Source organism: Phragmites australis, chromosome 5 (assembly GCF_958298935.1).
Source record: "Phragmites australis chromosome 5, lpPhrAust1.1, whole genome shotgun sequence".
Lineage (NCBI taxonomy): Eukaryota > Viridiplantae > Streptophyta > Magnoliopsida > Poales > Poaceae > Phragmites > Phragmites australis.
Window position 1 is genome coordinate 742,792 of NC_084925.1, and position 19,301 is coordinate 762,092.

A 19,301-nucleotide genomic window follows, 5' to 3' on the forward strand; every position below is an offset into this window, starting at 1 on the left:
GCAGATTGGGAGATGAAGTTTGCATGAACGACAAGTAAGTACTGACAACGAGCAAGGGAATGTCTCTGATCCTGAAGCTGTTTGTTGCATTCAATTGGAATTCAGACTTTCCAGATGATCCACAGACCGACTGAAAGCTGCTCATCTGACCTCCCCAAAAAAATTCTCAACTTTTCGACGCCTGTCACTATTCTGTAAACACTTGTTATATCTTCATCTAAATTATGGAGTACTTCTTTTTGGGGGGTGGGGGGGACGGAAGACTCATCTAATTTCTGATCTGAAAGGCAATTGGAAAGGGAAAATAGCTCAACGAATGTGTCCTCACATATCACAGGAGAAAGGTTACAGCTGAATCACTCACTACTGTAGTATCTCCACTTGTTCACAACTTAACATATCAACATGTACATGCCAAAGGATTAAACTTGCCCTGCAGAAGCAACGGGGGAACGTCCGCAAAATCAGACGCCCCTTCCTCCCTCGCTCGCAATCTCCGACGTTGCTACTTCCGGAGAAGAAGAGCGGGACGTCGTCGTGTTGCCGGCACCAGCAGCAATCCACTCATCCTGAAGCCGTCATGGATCCTCAGCACCAGGCTAACGCGAGCTACATTGCCATCAGAAGCTATCTCCCATGCCATGATCTGCACCTCCATTTTATAGAGAGGCTGGGCTGGAGCTGAGATTTGGGGATGGTGGTGCATCGATCTGCTCTGCCGCGGCATCTTCCATGGATATGCTCGTCAGGAAATGCTTCACAGTTCACTCCACCTTCCTCCGGCAGCTGCCTTTCTCTGGGGCTACTGGTTAGTGCTCCTCCTTTGGGCCAAAGATATTGGTTCCTCTTTTGTTTTGTTTTCTTTCTGTGTATGGATTTATCTTTTTGCTTGCTTGGGGATTATTTATTCTTCGGTTTGTGCCTGGAAATTAATTCTGCTCCTGTAGTTGAGGGGTGCAGTGTCGCCTGTTGGCGAATTGCGATATTGCTTATCGGAAATAAGATATATGTTAGGACATTCAGACTACAGAAACCGTTGCATGTGCCATATGCACAGTTGGCCTCGTCCTAATTTGTCCACTTCAACTAAAATAACTGTGCTCGAATTAAAGTAGGTGTGTCAAGTTCTGAATTAACCTTACTCTGTGCTTGGATAAAGCATCATCTGAGAATGTTCCATGCCACTCTCTTCCAACCGAAAACACGGCAGTTTTCACTCAAGCTCATCTCCCACTGGAGTGCAGAGAGCAGTGGAAGTACAGAACGGCAGCTGCAGTTTACTGACAAAGCAGCAGCACGAAACATGTGACTGGAGTAGGTAACATGAGTCCATGGATGTTCTAATATAACATACAAGTTGCAACTACTTCAACACAGTCAAGTGATGAGTTAGCCTAGAGCATATACTTTTGAGACGCCCGGAAACTGACAGATGATACTGTGTGTGTAGCATCAGGCGGCCTCTGAGGGCAGCAGTGGCTGCTTCAGGCAAGAAGCAGCTGCCGCTGGCTCATCACAAATGGCGGCGGCGGCGGCGGCGGCTTCTTTAGCAGCAAGCGTCCTCTCCTCGCTCTTGCCCCCACAGCACCAGGTAGGTACAGCCCAGCGATGATGAGCACTGCACTGAAGCTACTGCAAAACCAAAAACAAATCAACTCTTCTTTTTTTTCCTTTTATCTGCAGCACGCCATATATAGATGCAAGTAGCTAGCACGGACGGACATGCCCTCCAAGGTAGAAGCGCTCGCCGAGGAGGAGGGACGCCCTGACGGCGACGAGGAGCGTCTGCACTGGCTGGTACACGGGGCAGGCTGCTGGAGGTTGGTGGCCACCGCGGGGCCGGCGGGGGACGAAAATGGCAGGGCCCTTGAAGAGCGTGATGACGGAGGCGCCGGCGACGCAGAGCAAGTTGCCAAGAGGATTTCAGAAAGTATCGGATCAAACTTTGTATACATGAGATGCTTTACAAGAGCAGATGAGGCCTTGAACATTGTCCCCTTCGCGTATTTGATTCTTCATTAACAGCATACATGAGTGGACATGTAATTACACTGTAGTGACAACGTTACTATCATGACTAAATTCAGCAGACACCGTGGAACAAGAGGGTAAAACGAAAACAACAAGCTTCAGACACTCCTTGAAACGACACCTCAGGCTACCTAGCAAGCAATTCTCCATTCATGTAAATCACATCACAGCCTTAAAAATCGTTGATTCGGGAAGCGATTCCGTCAGTTTTCCTTGAGTGAATCTCCTCAGCATCTCCAGGGAAGCTTTAGGTTGGTCCATTGGAACCATGTGACCAGCATTGTGAACCTGCATTCGCATAGAGTTCCTTGTGAGATTGTTTAGTCTTGACATATACCTAAACCTGCTTTTCTTCATTGCTGATCCATAGGCGAGAAAGGATTCTAAAGCACATTTGTAGACAGCCAGGCTGAGTGGTCCTTTTATGTCAGTATGTAGTTATGACAAGACTTTACTAGGTTATCAAGGCACATTTGTCAGGTAAACCTACATTCTTAGTGCCACCGGTCTTAATTTTGTACCAAGTTTGACACATGAAACATCTCCTTTGTTGGAACGAATGTAGTAGTAGACAACAAGGCAAAGTGAAAAGAGCTTTTGTTCACAACCTTGAGGAAGCTGAGTGGTCCGTGGCTCTTCAAAACTCCAGCTTCGGTACCGTCTACTACAAACAATGACTCATGAGAGGATACAAAATCTTTCTGGCCAGACCATTCCATCGAGTGTACCCACCTCGAGTTTCCTGCTCAAACACAAACAATTTCAAGTTTTAATATTTGATATCTTAATTGCAAACCGTAAAGCTAACAATAGATGGTACATTAAGTAGGATACATGTTAGATTAACATTGTTAAAGCCCCCCCCCCCCCCCCATAGCTGAATGTTGCAGCTTGCAGTTAAATTGCCATGCCTTAATATTTTTTTGTACCTTTTCCAAAGGCAAGATGTACATCCAAAATGTTAGCATGTCTTTTCTGTCTCAGAATAACAAGATAAAAATACTACATTGCTGTCCCCCCTAGTACTTCAGAAAGGACTACTCAGCATAAAAAATTGACAAGTGAACTTTTTTTTTTTTTTGCAAATCGACAAGTGTGAAACCAATTTGGTATCATCTGTTTCCATTATTTTGAAAACTGCACAACTAAGCATTCTAGATGGCCCATACTTATCTGCAATAGTAATAATTTCACATAGTAGTATTTGGTGACTACATCCTCTCCTTTCAGATCTTTATTTCTTCTTATGAATATGACAATATAGAAATCAAACATAAACAGGTAGATAGAAAAATAGTTGACAACTCGATGCACTGAGTGGGGATGAGTGCAGAGTGGGAAAAGTCAGTGATGTAGCTGGCATATTATGCCAAAATGTTGAGTGATTTAAAGGGTAATTACCAAACCCACTGGATGTCAGTGCTACTGTATGAACTTGAATTTACTGCTAGTAATAGGAGTCATGCCATTCCACATTAATTAAATTGGAACATCAGCCAAAATTACAAAGTTAGAATATTGTTGACAAAAGATTGATCTCCGTGCAGCTACTTCCACGGACAAGACATTTCCATAGTTATGATGAAACAAAAGACGGAAGGCTGCAAATAAATAAATAATCGGTAAAAATACTACATTGTTGTTGCCCCTAGTACTTCAGAAAGGACTACTCAGCATAAAAAAATGACTAGTGAACTTTTTTTTTTTGGAAAATCGACAATTATTTTGAAAATTGACAAGTGAAACCAATTTGGTGTCATCGGTTTCCATTATTTTGAAAACTGCACAACTAAGCATTCTAGATGGTCCATACTTATCTGCTATAGTAATAATTTCACATAGTAATATTTGGTGACTACATCCTCTCCTTTCAGATCTTTATTTCTTCTTATGAATATGACAATATAGAAATCAAACATAAACAGGTAGATAGAAAAATAGTTGACAGCTCGATGCACTGAGTGGGGATGAGTGCAGAGTGGGAAAAGTCAGTGATGTAGCTGGCATATTATGCCAAAATGTTGAGTGATTTAAAGGGTAATTACCAAACCCACTGGATGTCAGTGCTACTGTATGAAATTGAATTTACTGCTAGTAATAGGAGTCATGCCATTCCACATTAATTTAATTGGAACATGAGCCAAAATTACAAAGTTAGAGGATTGTTGACCAAAGATTGATCTACGTGCAGCTACTTCCACGGACAGGACATTTCCATAGTTATGATGAAACAAAAGATGGAAGGCTGCAAAATAAATAAATAATCGGTAAATAAATTATAGAGCCTATGATATCCTTACCAAGCCAATTGCATATAAGGTCATACTCCCCAGCATATATAAGCACATTAATCCCATCCTCAAGAAGAGCTGGGATGCCAACTTCCAAATTCCTCATCCAATCTGTGAGCATTGCTTGATAAACTGCAGTGCTGCACGAGACAAATTCAATGTCACCAACTCCAAGTGCCTCTTTGACCGCTTTATCACCAAAGAACTTCTCCAAGTTTGAGAAGTCATAGCAAAGTTTCCCTTCACACTCCTTCCTAATGTCATAGTACTGTAAAGAGGCCATTAAAATGTAATGCATTTCCACCTCAGTCAACTGCAAAAGTTGGTTAAGTTAACAGGGCATTGTTTACTTACATTCTTTGTCCCAGCAAGTCTCATGATAGAGCTGAAAATAGAATTGCAGACCATATATGCTGCCATGCAAGATGCTTTCCCATTGGTACCTGAAACATAAGCAGGGGGTTATTGCGGATTCTTTTTTATACAAAGTAAACCTCAGGATGTGTTATTCAAAACTTCAAGTAAGAAGTACTTATAAATGAGTACCCTAACTGGGTTCATTCAACCTCCTCCGCTAACACAGATCATTCATGAAGGTCACCATATTATTAAATATTAGTTTTTCAGGTAACAGAAAGATAATGCACATGTTTTGTGATGATGATTTCTAGAAAAGATAGTATTGTGCTTAAAGGCTTCTATATAGTACTGAGTACTGACCACACATCTTTATTGCAAATTCGCATGGTGGGATGAAATTGTTGATCCTTTCATAGTCAGATTTCTGGATAAGGTTCATTTCCAATGCATAGTCTGTGTAGGCTTTGTATTGGATTCCTGGATCCGTGAGACCATTACCGATTGCAAAACCCTAGAAGAAAAATAGTGAAGAGCTGTACATGTTAACAAAAAGGGAACTGAGAATGAAAGAAAGGTTGTAAAGCTGACGCGGAGAGGGTAATGATCACACCTTTAAGTTTATGTGAATGCCCTCGTTAGCTTTGTTTCCTTGGTGAACTCTGCTTGCAAATGCTGGAATGTAGTGCCCAGCATAAGATTCTCCAGTTATATAGAAGTTATTCTTTGAAAATTCTGGGTGCTTCTTAAAGAACACCTAAAATGGCAGTTCAGATCAATAAATTAGCACACATGACTATTCTGTTTTACTAAGTCAACAACTCAACACAATAAGCCCTATACCTAAACCCAATATACAACTCTGCTACAGAAATCCTTCTATTCCATTTGGTGGGAATTGAGATCTAATTTTTCGATCACAATAGAACAGGTGACCGAGTGATCTTTTACTACCTCTAATGAAGCTATCCAATCAAATTTGATATATATTCTTTTAAACTTTTACACAAACACGCTCCCAATTCCAAATTTAACTGTTTATATGGTAGAGGGGAATCCAATTTGTAAACAAGAGCATCTTATCAGGACCTCCTACAAAATCCAAGCAGAAAAATACCTAAATTACAAGGACAGCTATAAATTCATACAATCAATAGCAATAATATTGATCTCCAAGAACTCTCTCAGTCTTGCTAGTATCTAAGGCACCAATCCACACAATCGACAGGTTGAAGAGGCCAAGAAATTAGGCATACATATGAGCCTGCACTGTTTGTGCCTTAGAAATTATAACTGTGTATGAGCATTACTTTCTGAAGCTATTAAGACGGACTCCCAGCTGTATTTTAATAATGGAAAATGCTAGATAACATAGGTCATTGCTGACACCAGTCTCATCATAAAGGTATTGATTTTCTTACGTTATAAAACATTTTAGTCTCCAAATCTGTACTCTACTACTCTTCATGAATGAATTGACCATACATCTATAGTGTAATCACACATCATGTGGACTCGATGAAATAAAAGAAGGAAAGTACATCAGCTAGGAGGAATTGATACAAAAGTAGTACCTGGAGAAAGTCATATAGGTCATTGCTGACACCAGTCTCATCATGACGAGTATCACGATCATCAGAGCTGTAGCTAAAACCAGTTCCAGTGGGTTGATCAACAAATATGATATTTGATATCTGCAGGCATCAAGACATATCAGAAATGGAGGAGGCAAGTGAACCTATAGTGATGTAATTGACACGATCGATAGTACATCAACATAAAGTTGCCTGACTGCAGCAATCAGCACTGCCTAGACCAATATACCCAATTTAGTTAATGGCTCTTATCGAAGATGGAAAATCAATCTCTGATTAGCCAAGCTGCCGTACTATAGTAAGCATACATGCTGCTTCTGTGCTTTCTAACTAAGTAATAACATGGACCTATGGCAAGTTGGTAAAGTGTTCATGCACTCACAATAGATAAAGATAGCAAACACGGTGAGAGTTGGTTGTAACAGTTACCTAAAGGTAGTAAATGGATAACAAATATGAAGATTCTGATTTCTGGACAAAGTTTTTTTTTCTTCACAAAAGCTACTGGACAAATTATTTGGTTCCAGCAAATCGATTGCGAGCAAGTTTGTCTTGTTACGTCACAAGTTTGATTTCCTGAACAGGGTTTTATCATACAAATACAAGACGTATGATATGCTTACTTACCGTGTCCCAACCGAATCTGTTCCAAACAAGCGACATGTTGTTTGCAATGGTGAAGGGCCCGTTCTCGTAGAAGACGGCCAACTCGCTGCTGCAACCGGGCCCTCCGGTGAGCCATATTACAACGGGGTCATCCTTCTTGCCCCTCGACTCGAAGAAGAAGTAGAACATCCTGCAGCATCAACTAACGTTTATTCTTTACATCAACTACACGTAAATCAAGAGTTAAAAATCGCATCTCTTTTACTGGTAGTATTTCAGATTGAGAACGCACTGGATCGGACTGACTGCCGTTACAACCAAAGCTTGAAACTTCAATTTCACAGGAAAAAAAAAACTCAAATTTGGACGCAAAGACCAAAAGCTTTACTACCTAAGAAGGCGGAATTGTACGAATTGCTGGGAGCCAAGGGGGGCAATGCCGCCTCTCTCACCTGGCGTCGTGCGTGTGGGGCAGGCGGAAGTAACCGGCGTGGTGGCCGAGGTCCCCGACCCCATCGGGCAGGCCTGGCAGCCTCACCCGCCGCTCCAGGAGCTCCCCGGGCGCCACGCGACCCCCGGCGCCGCTTGGCCGGCCGGCCTCCTTGGGCAGGAGGTTTAGCGCGCGGATGAGCCGCTCGGCCTGCGCCGCCGGGAAGCTGGCGTCGCGGGGCAGCCGGAGGCCGTCTTCTCCGGCGGACGCCGCGGCAACGAGGCAGGCGAGGAGGAGGAGGCGGCGGGAGGTTGCCATTGGAGGGGAAGATCGTTGCGGGATGGGAGTGGAGAGCGTCGTTGTCTCCTTGAATTTATAGCGAGCGAGCGAGCGTGCGTTGCGTTGCGTTGAAACGTCAGGTCTGTTGCTTCGGGCTTCAGTACTAAACTAACTTTGCTTCCAAGAGAGATTTTTTTTAGCTTTTTTTCCTCTCTTTCTTTGAATTCAGATATTTATTTATCAGCATGTTTTCTGGTATATCGAAAAGTAAGATAAAAATAGGGACTTGAATCAAATTCAGATATTTCTGGTAGTATTGCTGAGCCTTATTGGGGGAGAATTTTAACTATGGCATCTGATCCGAGCTTTATTGTGATGGATACAGAGAGAGAGAGGAACTTGATGGTATTTGCCGAGTTATTCGTGCCCCTGTCACACCCAAGAACAATGCAGCATAGATTTCGGAGAGCATCGTGGTGTGTCGATCATTTTTTTCTGTCCATTGTATATTAAAAAGAAAAAATAGCCCGACATGCTCACGTACAGAAACAACCACGAGGGGGCCACCGCAAATGGTAGCCCTAAACCAGAGTTCAAAAAATCGTTGAAAACCACTTGATATTCGAGAAATCAGTCAATTCGGTTCGCATCAAATTATGAATTTGATTGGTCTTTAAATTTGAATTAAAAATAAAAAATAATTAAAAATAAAAATCACAAAAATTCTAAAAATACTAGAGACAATTCTAAAATATTCCGTGAACAAAATTCAAAATAATATTGTTTACATCATATTTTATATGAGAAAGTTTGAAAAAAAATACTGAAATGGGACATATGAACACGATAATTTGGCTCATCACATTAAGACAAAGCTTAACATGTAAACATATATTTTTCTTGCATAGGACGTATCTTAAAAGGATCTTTAAAACTTCATTTAGAGTTTTCTTAATTTCTCCATATTTTTTTACAAAATTCATAAGTATAAAGTGAACAGGTTAAAAATAGCACTATAATTAACTTTTTTATGTCTACCATTATTTTTCCTACATAAAACATTGTATAAGTAAACTAATAAGAGTGGCTTCACTAATTTTGAAGGTGTAATGGGCTAGTTATGAATTAATCTAGTTGTAACATATTTATACAATCCTGATATTACAATAACTATTTTATGAGTTCATGTATTTTTTTAAAGACATAGGATCATGTAAGAAGATTAACAAAATTGGTTTAATTTTTGGATAAGCAAAGAATTAATTATGCATTTAACTATGTCTAGAAAATATATTTTCTCACAGAAAATACACAACTTTTTCATGAGTATAAATATTTTTATCATGTAGATCATGTTACAAGTAAACTAACAAAATTTGTTTCATTTGATTTGAAGCTCAGATGAATTAGTTATCAATTTTACAAAGTTGAGTAATTTTTTTGTTTTTCTTGAACTTCACTGAAATCCGATAAAATCGAAAGGTTTTCGATGAAATTCGAGTGGTTGCCAATTGGTCGGTACGCCCAAATTTTGCCTCCGATTTATAAATTTATCCGAATTCTTGCTGAACTTCGATAAAATTCAAGCAGTTGCCATTAAAGATCACCAGCCGATAACTGAGATATTATACAACCACATCTCGTGGAAGATGCTTGGTTGTCTCAGGTTACTCGCTAGCTTTAACCAAACCCTTTTAGTAAAGGGGCATTCCGTAAGTAAATAAAGGCAAATCTCTTGGAAGTGCTTGTATAAGATGCAAACAAGATTGCAAGGCTGCTATGCGAGCTAGTAGATCTGTGATCTAGAGTTTGTCTTAGATCGCGATCCAGGTGAAAAACTTACATTTTGGCAGTGTCTATGCCTTCCAGATGAGCTTTGGAAAACTCATGAGGATTGATCCCTTTGCACATCAAGAGTATGCGGATCGAACAGTATAGACACCCTAACCAGAGTACTTCTATGGAGTCATAGACGTCAGGTCGGAGGCTGCGCTCGGCCTTCCAAAGCCATATAAATTGAGAAATATGGTCACGTGAGACTTATGCAGCGAGAACATATCAGTAATCCACTGCCTTTGTGTCATTGCCTTCTGGAGAGAACACCTCTTAGCAGCAGAAAATGCAAAGAGAAGAAGAGTGCGGTCTTTGGGCTGAGACCTCAGCCCAAGAACAGTGTCAGAAGGATATCTTTTCACCATTTTCAATTGAAATGGAGGTGGCAGCCGTGAAGAGTGAAGAGGAGCGCGTGCATCGATCATGCTTCTTCTGCCCCTCTTTGTGACCAGTCAGTTTTTATAACTGAATTTGCGGCAGCGTTTCAGGGCAGGCCATTACATGCCAAGAACATGAATAAATCTGCCTCTTTTCTTTCTGGTTATAACTGAATTCGCTTGTGACATCGTTCATGGCTTTTCCGGCGACAACGAGGACTACGAATTTACTCGAAAGAATCTGAATTTCCATACCGGACGACGGCGGTAAGTCAAATTTCAGTTCACTTTCTTACTTCCTTTTGTTCTGATTGTGCAGCTTGGCTTTGGCTTGAGTGAGTCTGTTGGCTGCACTGTCAGTTTGGCTTTGCTTTCTGGGTTGGCTTGGAATCCCAAGCACGGAATGCTCTGCTCTACCTAGCTAGTTCTGCATGCATCTGCCCTGTGCTGTAGGAAGAGTACAAGACAAGACTAGATCACATGTTGATCTTAGCCTGGATGTGTTTACCAAGATTAGCAAGATTGCGTGTGACTGACTGACCTGTGTCGTGCTCAAGCAAGCGCGCAATCAATCGGATCGATGATCCCGGCACGCAAGCATAGTGCTAGTGACTCGGCATGTTCTCGGTCCGGAGATCTGGGACACGCGATGCCTGTTGCTTGCACGCAGCAGTGGCTCAGTCGCTGAGCTGATTGACTGATCCATCTCCGTCCGGATCAAGGGAGTCTCTCATGTCTCATTGCTTCGCTTCCGCTCCTAGCAAACACTGACAGAAAGAAATAACGCAGCTCGTCGCAGCAAAAGCTGGCTGTCGGTGCCATCGTCTCAGCAAAAGCTCGCCGGAGGATGCTGTGTGTGCCCAACCTGACCTCACCTTGCTTTCGCTTCAGGTGTCGGCTCTTTTTGTTTCCCCTGCAATTGCATCGCGTCACTCACATAAGCACTCTTGTATTTGCTATGGTTTTTATTTTTATTTTTCCTTTGTAGAGGACCCCTGTCGTGCTAATTCAGCATCGATCATTTTCGCTACTAGTATGATTCTATGCATAAATCCACCCCATGATACGCCGATATGAATATCTGTCTAATTCGTAATATGTCATCTATTATGAAAATAACACATCAATGATTGTTAGAGGTTATTGACACACCAATGTTATGGCCAGATGACCCTATGTTCTTTTGAGTGGTTTTCTTTCTCAGCCTTTAGCTAGAACTTGTAATATCGAATAGTTAGGTATAAACCTTTGCAGAGACCGGAATATACATATTCCTTTATAAAAAGAATACGGGATACTATGCCGTGTTAAACGAGGGAATCTCTCTAGAACCAAACAATCAAAGCCGGAGGGGCCATGAACGGGTTGGGCCGTTTCAAAATAAGTGCACAACAAAGTTTGTTGGGATATATGTACAAAATAGATTATGATAATGCTTGCGTTAAAACTCTAACAAAGTTGATACAGGCTGCGGCCGGATTCATACCCTTCCAATTTTGCTCATGGGTTCAGAGAGAGAAGAAGAAGAAAAGGTTTGCTGAGTCATACAAACTTTTTGCCACTGCCCTTCGCCTCTGCGGCGGCAACCGTGCCGTCGTTGCCGGCGAGCTTCATATACTTGTCCTTCCTGGTGAGCGCGGTGCACTGGAAGCCGAGCTCCTTGGCGATCACCCTCTGCACGTGGTTGGCCACGTCCACGGCGCTCCTCCCGCCGGCCAAGCACGTCTCCTCCGGCCGAAGCACCGGCAGGAACGTCACCTCGTACCCTGGCCGCGGGTTCATGTAGAAGAAGTAGGGGTCCAGCCACTTCCACCCCCTCGCCGTCGACCCGTAGTACGTCCCCTGCCGCGCCTCCAGCGCCACCGGTACGATCCGGTCCGTCAGCTCCGCGAACAGCGCTGAGAACCGCAGCAGGAACTGCTCCCGGCACGTCGTCCCCTCCGGACACACCACCACGTCGCCCTCCTCCAGCAGCGCCGCCATGCGTGCCGCGTCGGCCTTCCTGTCCCGCGTGAGCGCCGCCGCGCGGATGGGTGAGATCGCCGTGGACAGACGGCTCACGCTGTAGGTGACGCAGGTGACCGGGCGGCCCAGCGCGATGGAGATGATGATCGGGTCCAGCGCGGTGCGGTGGTTGCAGACGAAGAGCGAGCCCGGGGTGCCCGGGCGCGGCGCCGGTGGAGGCGTCCCGCGGACGGCGAGGTGGATGCCGGTGAGGCGGTAGGTGTGGCGGACGAGGTGCACCGGGATGAGCAGATTGAAGAAGACGCGGAAGAGGGCGAGGAGGAAGCCGGCGGGGAGGTAAACGAGCGCGAAGAGCGCGTGCGCCGGGTCCGGGCGGCGGACGAGGCGGCCGTCGTGGAAGACGGCGCGGGACAAGAGCGCGTCAGCGGCGGCCCGCGGCGCACGCCGGTCTGGAGGTACCATGTAAGCTTCCTGCACGGCACAGAGCACAGATGAGGGAATTAATCAATCAACCAACCAACATGGTGGATGCTAATTTATTCGAAGCAAATACTCTGCTAATTCAAACCCCTTTGTTCATCTAAAAATCTCTTTTTTATTTTTGATGGATCACAATTTCACAAGTATTGTTTATTAACTTTTCTTGGATGGATGGAACAATATGAAATCCTAGTTCTTAATTACCTGTAGTCATAATTAATTGAAGAATGCAAATTTTAATTAAGCGAAAGCATGGCATGCAGCAGGTAGCATGGATGGCAATTTAATTACCTTGCAGATGGCCATGAAGTCGTGGTCGCTGTCGCGGTCACCGAGCCCGACGTCGGGCATGTCCCCGCCGGTGAAGAGCCTCTCGACCACCTCTTTCTTTTTCGCCCCGACGAGCACGGCCTTGATGCGGCCCGTGAAGCGCTTGCCCCCGGCGCAGGTCTCGAGCTCGGTCCCGGCCACCTCGGCGCCGAGGAACTCCCTGACGAACTCCCTGACCATGGTCGCCGGGGACGCGGTGATCACGACCCTCCGGTCGGCGCACCCGCGGAAGACGGCCCACGTGTCGGCGCGCACGCCCGCGGCGTAGTGCCTGGGGAGCACGCCCCGCGCGACGGCCTCGACGTCGCGCACCGGGAGCCCCGCGAAGGTGATGAAGACGAGGAGAGCGATGGCGGCGGCCTCGGAGACGGCCGTGTAGAGCAGCAGCAGGAGAGGCGCCGTGAGCAGGAGCGCCAGCGCGCGGAGGTAGGAGCCCGCCTCGAGCGCCACGAGGAAGTAGTAGGGGAACGCCGACGACGACGCCAGCAGCGTGCCGTCCAGGTCCGCCGCAACGGTGCGCCGGGCCCGCGCCGGCGCGTCGTAGTCGGACACAGGAGGGAACCTGGCGCACCCCCGCGCCGCGGCCATCGCTCTTGTTGTCTGCGGCTGGCGGCGAGGAAGAATGAAAAGATGGAGGCTTGGGGACGACGGAGCGGTGAATATATGCGCGCGGCCGCTGGTCGATTGGTCGCTCAACGGCCAGCGTGCAGCTCAACTCCTAATCCTAATCCGAGCAGAGAGCTGAGGCTAGATTAGAATCAGTCGGAGTGAGCAGGATTGGTACGTTTCTGATCCGATTCCGAGTCGTATAGAAAGGCGGCAGACGACGTGTTTTTTGGGAGGGGAGTTGCGCGTGAAGACGGTAGGGTCCTAATTCTTGTCAAAGATGATCATCTGCGAGAATGGCATGCTGAAGAACAAATTAGGCATTCAGACTTGATAATCTGCACTGAGGGCGGCCAATCCGAGTTTGTTCCTGCTTCGTTTTATGTTGACTGATGTTGATGTCGATCAAAGTTCTTCCTTCTTTGCTCAGCAGGCAGCAATCAAGTCTTGATGCTGCAGGCCGGTCGAGACTGGTTGGAAGGAAGAGGAGGAAGGTGGCCGACTCGACCCACCGAGATGACAAGCAGGCAAGAGGAAGAAAGAAGGGTCAGAAACATCACTGTCATGGTAGGCTACCATCGGAGACCCATGGCCATTTCTCTCTGAATTTCCTGTGGACCTGGTAAAACAGATATTTTTCTGGTGACGAATAGAATTCCTCACCACTCCATGCTTTGGCCGGTGAGGCCCGACTTCTCACTTCATTTGTCGACAAGAAATATCTAACTAGAGCAGCCGCTCCCACAATTCTCACATTCCCAACCCTACTGAAAGAAACTGCAGCGTCGCATCTGCACAGCGATGCGGTCAACATGAACCTTACATTACTTTATTATGCACAAAAACCTTGTCACATTGATGACCTGTTTAATAAAGCTTTCACGATCCAAATTCTATAAAGAAATAATTTGAATTTTAGGGGAAATGATTCTTTGACTTAAAATGATTCTCTAGTTATTTTTTTAAGATAAACTCTATAAAAAAAATAATTTCACAAGGAAAGTAAATAAAAAACTGATTTTTTAATTCCCAACATCTACATCTAATTCATTTAAAAATCACCCCACAAAATTAACCTAAGAGCCGAAAACTACAAATTACTGTTTGATAAAACTCCTACTGATTACACTCTTAGAGCTAATCTAAAAGCTCACCCAAACAGGAAAAAAATTATATGAGACCCTCTGCAGAAAGGCCTTCGTGAGACTCTGATCTACACCGTTCGTTCTGGATCCAACAGTCTGATTGAATATATGTGAGAGAAGTATAGAATACGTGTCACGCAGAGATGAGAGTCTTTCTGTGAGACCAGGTCTCACAGAATTTCCTTCCCCCAAACAGGCTTGAAAAGCAAACTGCCTGTACCCGGACAAAATGGCAAGGAAAAAGAATCATGTCTCACTACCACAATAAGCATCACATCCATCAACTATAAACAAGTTACTCCCTCCGCCCCAAAATATAGAGCATATTAGAATTTAGAATAGTCAAACTTCGTAAATTTTAATTAAGAATTAGTCAAATTAGACGCATAATTTAATGTACAAAAGTTGTATCAATAAATTCGTATTTTATAGATCTTTTAATTCGATATTGATTTAATAAGTATACCTTCGAAGACTTTTTCAAACCTTAATACACCCTGTATTTTAGGACGGAGGGAGTATTTCTCTATGTATACAGGCGCTGAAAAAAAAAAGCTAGTAACGCTGACGTCTTTTCTTTCAGTCAACATACACGATACAGCAAAAACAAAACGAAAAAAAAACCAACTAGTTATTGACCTTATGGTGTTGCCTTATTTCATTTATGTGCATGAATCGTCCTAGTTAACCAGGCATAGCAATCGGCAGTAAGTTGTACTCTGGGATCAAGCTCAGATGCCTTCAGATGGTGATAATCCTGCATCTCTCGGGTGACAAGTCCTGCTCCACCAATGGAGCTGCAGACGAGGTAACCAAGAACCCATCTACCCTGGCCGCTGTATCCACATCGATTGTTACTATACTCAACCCCCTTCCAATCACGTATATTTTCCTGCCAACAGCCACGAGCTCGCATGGGGGTCTTGTAACCTTGTCAGACAGCCTACCCAGCATGACCCATTCCTTCGTGTCCTTCTGCCATTTCATTAGCTTCGTGCCGAGTGTCTGCTCCAACATGTAGAGTGTCTCGTCCACAACAACTGTTGGGCTGGAAAAACAGAGTGCGATTTCGTTTTCTGTGCCCCTCCAGGTGCGATCCAATGGATCGTATATGCCAGCAAAGTACATCCTGTTCCAGGCCGCTCTGTGAATGGTCACCAGCTCCTCATCCAATGCAACAAATTTTACTATGTCAGGAGTGAGCATTGGATTCTTGTGTGCGCACCAGGTGTTTGTGGCCGAATCATAGATGTCCCAAGAATTTGGTGACTTGTCTGTCAAACCAAGTCCACCAGTTATGTAAAGCTTGTCATTAAGAGATGCAGACACAAAATAGCACCTGAAATTAGAGCAACAGTGCATAAGAGACTGGTTCCCAATTTGCTGGATATGCTATACATACTAACTTCTTAATTAATGAAAATCAAACAGAAAATTCAGAGAAAACAAGAGATACCAATGAACTTTGTCGATTAGAAGTACCTAGCTGTAGGCATTGGAGCTGCTACGCTCCAGCAATTTGAAGAGGCATCATAACAGTAAACTTCATCCGTAGCATCATTTAGCCAACTACAACCACCCAAAAGAAATAGCCTCTTGTCTAAGGCCTCAATGGAAACACCTTGCCTCCCTGAGCATGGGGGTTCAATGATATGCATGACTCTCAAGGAACGACTTGAAGGATCTGGAGCTAATACATAGCATTTGATGCCAGTTTCCCTACAGATTACATATATCCACGACTCATCCAAGTTGTTCCTCTTGCGGCAAGAGTGCCATTCACCACTGCATAGCAATGCTCTCCATCTCCTTGAGACACACCTGAGAACATTATGATACCGTCGAGGAACCCTTGCTAAGCAAACAAGAGCAATCTCATCGGGAAGACCATGTATAAGAGGGGTATGAGGAGCAGCAGATTCCATGCTGCTACTGGACAGCTTTCCACAGTGCACTATTTAAGTGGTGGTTGATCCTCCTAACAGAGAATTAAACAGCATTATGAGATATGCAGTGCAAGCATAAAAGGCAACTCCATATTCTGATAAGATCACTACAGTAAAAAACATGGCCATAATTTCTGATGTAATAGAAGATAACAGGCTCACATTATTGTAATAAAAAAATAGCTTATATAAAAATCTCTTTCTAAGGTAAATAAGAGTGATAACCAATTGCACATGTAATCAGAATGTGAAAGAAGAGGCAATTTCACATCAATAAGAAAATAAACAGTGCAGCTTTGAGCAGTAAAATGCATGGACAACACATACTGTACCAGTAAGCCAGTAAGTGCAATAACCAACAAATAATTAGATCAGCATGATAAAATAGAAAAGGTCAACCTGAAGAAAATACCAGATCCCAAAGGGAAAGAAAAATGTTTACAAAGTTGACAAAAGCAGAAAACATGATTAAACAGTGAACAGCCAACAAGCAGATAAAAATTCAACTCATATTTCCACACTGCTGGATATGAGACGAAGTATAAACGGTTAAACAGAACAGTTTGGACTATCTCATCTTCTAATGATTAATATCTGAAACAAACAGGCAATACAGATAGCCAAACTCACATGGAAGTTTGCTATTATTTTTTTCAAAAAAATGTGCATGTCATTGCACACGCAGGAACACAAGGATGCTACAGACGAATAAATGAATTAAGCATAGAAGAAAGTAAAGAAACCAAGTCTTTTTGTAGAAAGCAATCTATGCCTGGTTGCTTTATTTATTATTACTCAGAATTCATTGTCAGTTTGGATGCAATCATATGAGGAAGGCAGTTTCCAGCACAACCTCACTCAGATACCGTCCTCAAGGAACCATCACAACAAATACACAGAACCAGCCTGATACAAAAGAGAACACATAAGATGACAACTGTGCTAGGAAGTAGAAAAGGGCAATCCCAATACTATATTAAGGAAAAAATTGCATCTATACCACCACTTTGGATGCATTTTTCATCTATAACATCAGCCTGTGTCACTGACATGTAGGACCAGACCCCACCTGTCATTGACACAGCTGATGATATAGATGAAAAGTGCATCTAAAATGGTGGTATGGATGCAATTTCCCATATTAAGGCTGGTGTCGGGAAACTGAAGAATATAATTACATCAATAAGGTTGATCAAAAAGGGTAAATCATAGGTTGGATTTTTTGGTGCCATAGCTGGCTTTGCTCAGAAACCATATCCAGTTTTGGTATAATCAGATGAGGTGCACTTAAAAGTCACCACATTCAGATACCGTCCTTGAAGTAGTCATCACAGCAATCATCCATCGACCATTAAATCAACACAGGAAATCAAAATATTACTAAAAACTTAATTTCTTCTGAGGGAAGAATATTTTAATAAGATATAAAAAATGATCAGACTGACAGAATAGTTTGTTCAGAAGTCATTCAGTACTGGATGTAATCAAGTAAGGAAAGCTAAGCCACCTCACTCAGATACCATCCTTGTATAAGTCATCACAGCAAACAAGTGTTGTAAATGAGCTCATTTAGACACATTTAGACACATACGGATAACACAAAAACATGTAACCAGCTGTAAAACATTTAACCCAAGGAGATAAAAACAAAAGCAAGAAAAAAGTTTTGCAACAAAGCTATGGAACAAGAACTATGAGAATATGTGCTCTATTCACATATTTAGGTTTGCTCAGATATCAGTCTCAGTTCTGGATGTAATCACGCAAGGAATGGCCCTTCAAGAGCCACCTCGCTCAGATACCGTCCTTGTAAAAATCATCACCGCAAACGATGATGGTAATAAAACTGAAACCTAAAAAGAAATAAAACTGAAAACTTCCAAAGTACAAAAGCAAGAAAAAAGTTTCACAACAAAGCTATGGAATAACTATGAGCATAGGTGCTCTATTCATATATTTAAGTTTGCTCAGATAACAGTCTCAGTTCTGGATGTAATCACGCAAGGAATGGCCCTTCAAGAGTCACCTCGTTCAGATACCGCAAACAAGGATGGTAATAAAACTGAAACCGAAATCTTCCAAAGTACTCATGCTTAACAGCTATGAGGAATAAAATAAAGATCAAAGGGATGGAAAAAGGTCGTGGTTGACATCTAAAAATAGGATAGTATTTTGCTCTAGGAGCTCAACCAACACGGTGCATGCTGTTCAATTAAGGACTGCAAATGTTTGCTCAGAATCTCTCAGTTTGGATTTAATCACGGAAGGGGCACTTTTTAAGGGCCGCCTTACTCAGATACCGTCCTTGCAAACAAGCAGCAGGTGAATGGGAAAACATGAAATTTCTAAAAGGTATTATGCAAGGTCGGTCAAACATCAGGGGGATACAATGAAGTACCGAGGATAGATTGAATTTGCTCAGACATTCGTCTCAGTTTAGGTATAATCATGCGAGGATCCACTCCTCACTCAGATACCGTCCTTGTATTAGTCATCACGGCAATCCTCGCTAGAGAATGAACAAACAAAAAGGAAGTTTAACCATCACTAACAGGAGCGGTCGCACTATCCTAACATCACGCCTCAATCAGACTACCATAGGGAATTCCATCCATTAATCCTAACACAGCATCTGCGATTCGCCATGATCAGACTATCGAGCCAACGATAAAAATACACCACACACTCGTTGACCTCAGATGTACACATGGATACGATACGATACCATTTACAAAGGTCACACCTCGCGAAGGTGCGCGCGCATCGGATCTGAAGACAAGCGGAGGCTGGCGGGTGAAGGGGATTTGGGCGGGGGAGGGCGATAGCTTTGGGAGGAGATGGATGGGGGACCGGGAAACCCTGATCTGGCGGCGGCGGCGAGGTTAGGGTTTCGGGCTTTCGACCATGGGCCGCCCCCGATGTTTTATGATGGTGAGGATGGTATGATTCTCTAAAGGGCTCTTAAATTTTACATATTCTAATCAGGTCCTGACCTTGCTACTGCCCTGACCTTTAATAGTCTTAGATAGA

General features: G+C 43.5%; 3 protein-coding genes, 3 non-coding genes and 4 pseudogenes across 7 annotated transcripts; all 10 read right to left on the reverse strand.

The window, feature by feature from the left end:
* Positions 1-1,976: 1,976 nt before the first annotated feature.
* On the reverse strand, positions 1,977-7,664 carry LOC133918208 (serine carboxypeptidase 3). Its single transcript, XM_062361961.1, has 9 exons — positions 7,333-7,664; positions 6,902-7,070; positions 6,254-6,373; positions 5,293-5,436; positions 5,043-5,193; positions 4,677-4,765; positions 4,332-4,590; positions 2,640-2,773; positions 1,977-2,319 (listed from the first exon to the last, which is right to left on the reverse strand). The coding sequence occupies exons 1-9, from the start codon at positions 7,626-7,628 to the stop codon at positions 2,191-2,193; spliced, it is 1,491 nt and encodes a 496-aa protein (XP_062217945.1). The 5' UTR covers positions 7,629-7,664; the 3' UTR covers positions 1,977-2,190.
* Positions 7,665-11,125: 3,461 nt separating this feature from the next.
* LOC133918209 (glycerol-3-phosphate 2-O-acyltransferase 4-like) lies at positions 11,126-13,968 on the reverse strand. The gene is made up of 2 exons (XM_062361962.1): positions 12,536-13,968; positions 11,126-12,235 (listed from the first exon to the last, which is right to left on the reverse strand). The coding sequence occupies exons 1-2, from the start codon at positions 13,160-13,162 to the stop codon at positions 11,342-11,344; spliced, it is 1,521 nt and encodes a 506-aa protein (XP_062217946.1). The 5' UTR covers positions 13,163-13,968; the 3' UTR covers positions 11,126-11,341.
* Positions 13,969-14,871: 903 nt separating this feature from the next.
* On the reverse strand, positions 14,872-19,210 carry LOC133918211 (F-box/kelch-repeat protein SKIP4-like). 2 transcript variants are annotated; one of them, XM_062361965.1, is made up of 4 exons: positions 18,997-19,210; positions 17,125-17,177; positions 15,808-16,303; positions 14,872-15,664 (listed from the first exon to the last, which is right to left on the reverse strand). In XM_062361965.1, exons 3-4 carry the CDS (start codon positions 16,248-16,250, stop codon positions 15,067-15,069), a joined length of 1,041 nt encoding a protein of 346 aa, XP_062217949.1. In that variant the 5' UTR covers positions 16,251-16,303; positions 17,125-17,177; positions 18,997-19,210; the 3' UTR covers positions 14,872-15,066. The 2 variants fall into 2 exon arrangements, with proteins under 2 accessions (XP_062217949.1, XP_062217948.1); XM_062361964.1 differs by lacking the exon at positions 17,125-17,177.
* On the reverse strand, positions 17,060-17,165 carry LOC133920229 (small nucleolar RNA Z118/Z121/Z120). The gene has a single exon (XR_009910045.1). It is a non-coding gene; the product is annotated as a small nucleolar RNA Z118/Z121/Z120 (small nucleolar RNA).
* LOC133920228 (small nucleolar RNA Z118/Z121/Z120) lies at positions 17,509-17,611 on the reverse strand. Its single transcript, XR_009910044.1, has one exon. It is a non-coding gene; the product is annotated as a small nucleolar RNA Z118/Z121/Z120 (small nucleolar RNA).
* Positions 17,722-17,820, reverse strand: LOC133920230 (small nucleolar RNA Z118/Z121/Z120; annotated as a pseudogene).
* LOC133920222 (small nucleolar RNA Z118/Z121/Z120) lies at positions 17,995-18,102 on the reverse strand. Its single transcript, XR_009910039.1, has one exon. It is a non-coding gene; the product is annotated as a small nucleolar RNA Z118/Z121/Z120 (small nucleolar RNA).
* Positions 18,232-18,318, reverse strand: LOC133920232 (small nucleolar RNA Z118/Z121/Z120; annotated as a pseudogene).
* Positions 18,498-18,585, reverse strand: LOC133920231 (small nucleolar RNA Z118/Z121/Z120; annotated as a pseudogene).
* On the reverse strand, positions 18,683-18,777 carry LOC133920227 (small nucleolar RNA Z118/Z121/Z120; annotated as a pseudogene).
* Positions 19,211-19,301: the final 91 nt, after the last annotated feature.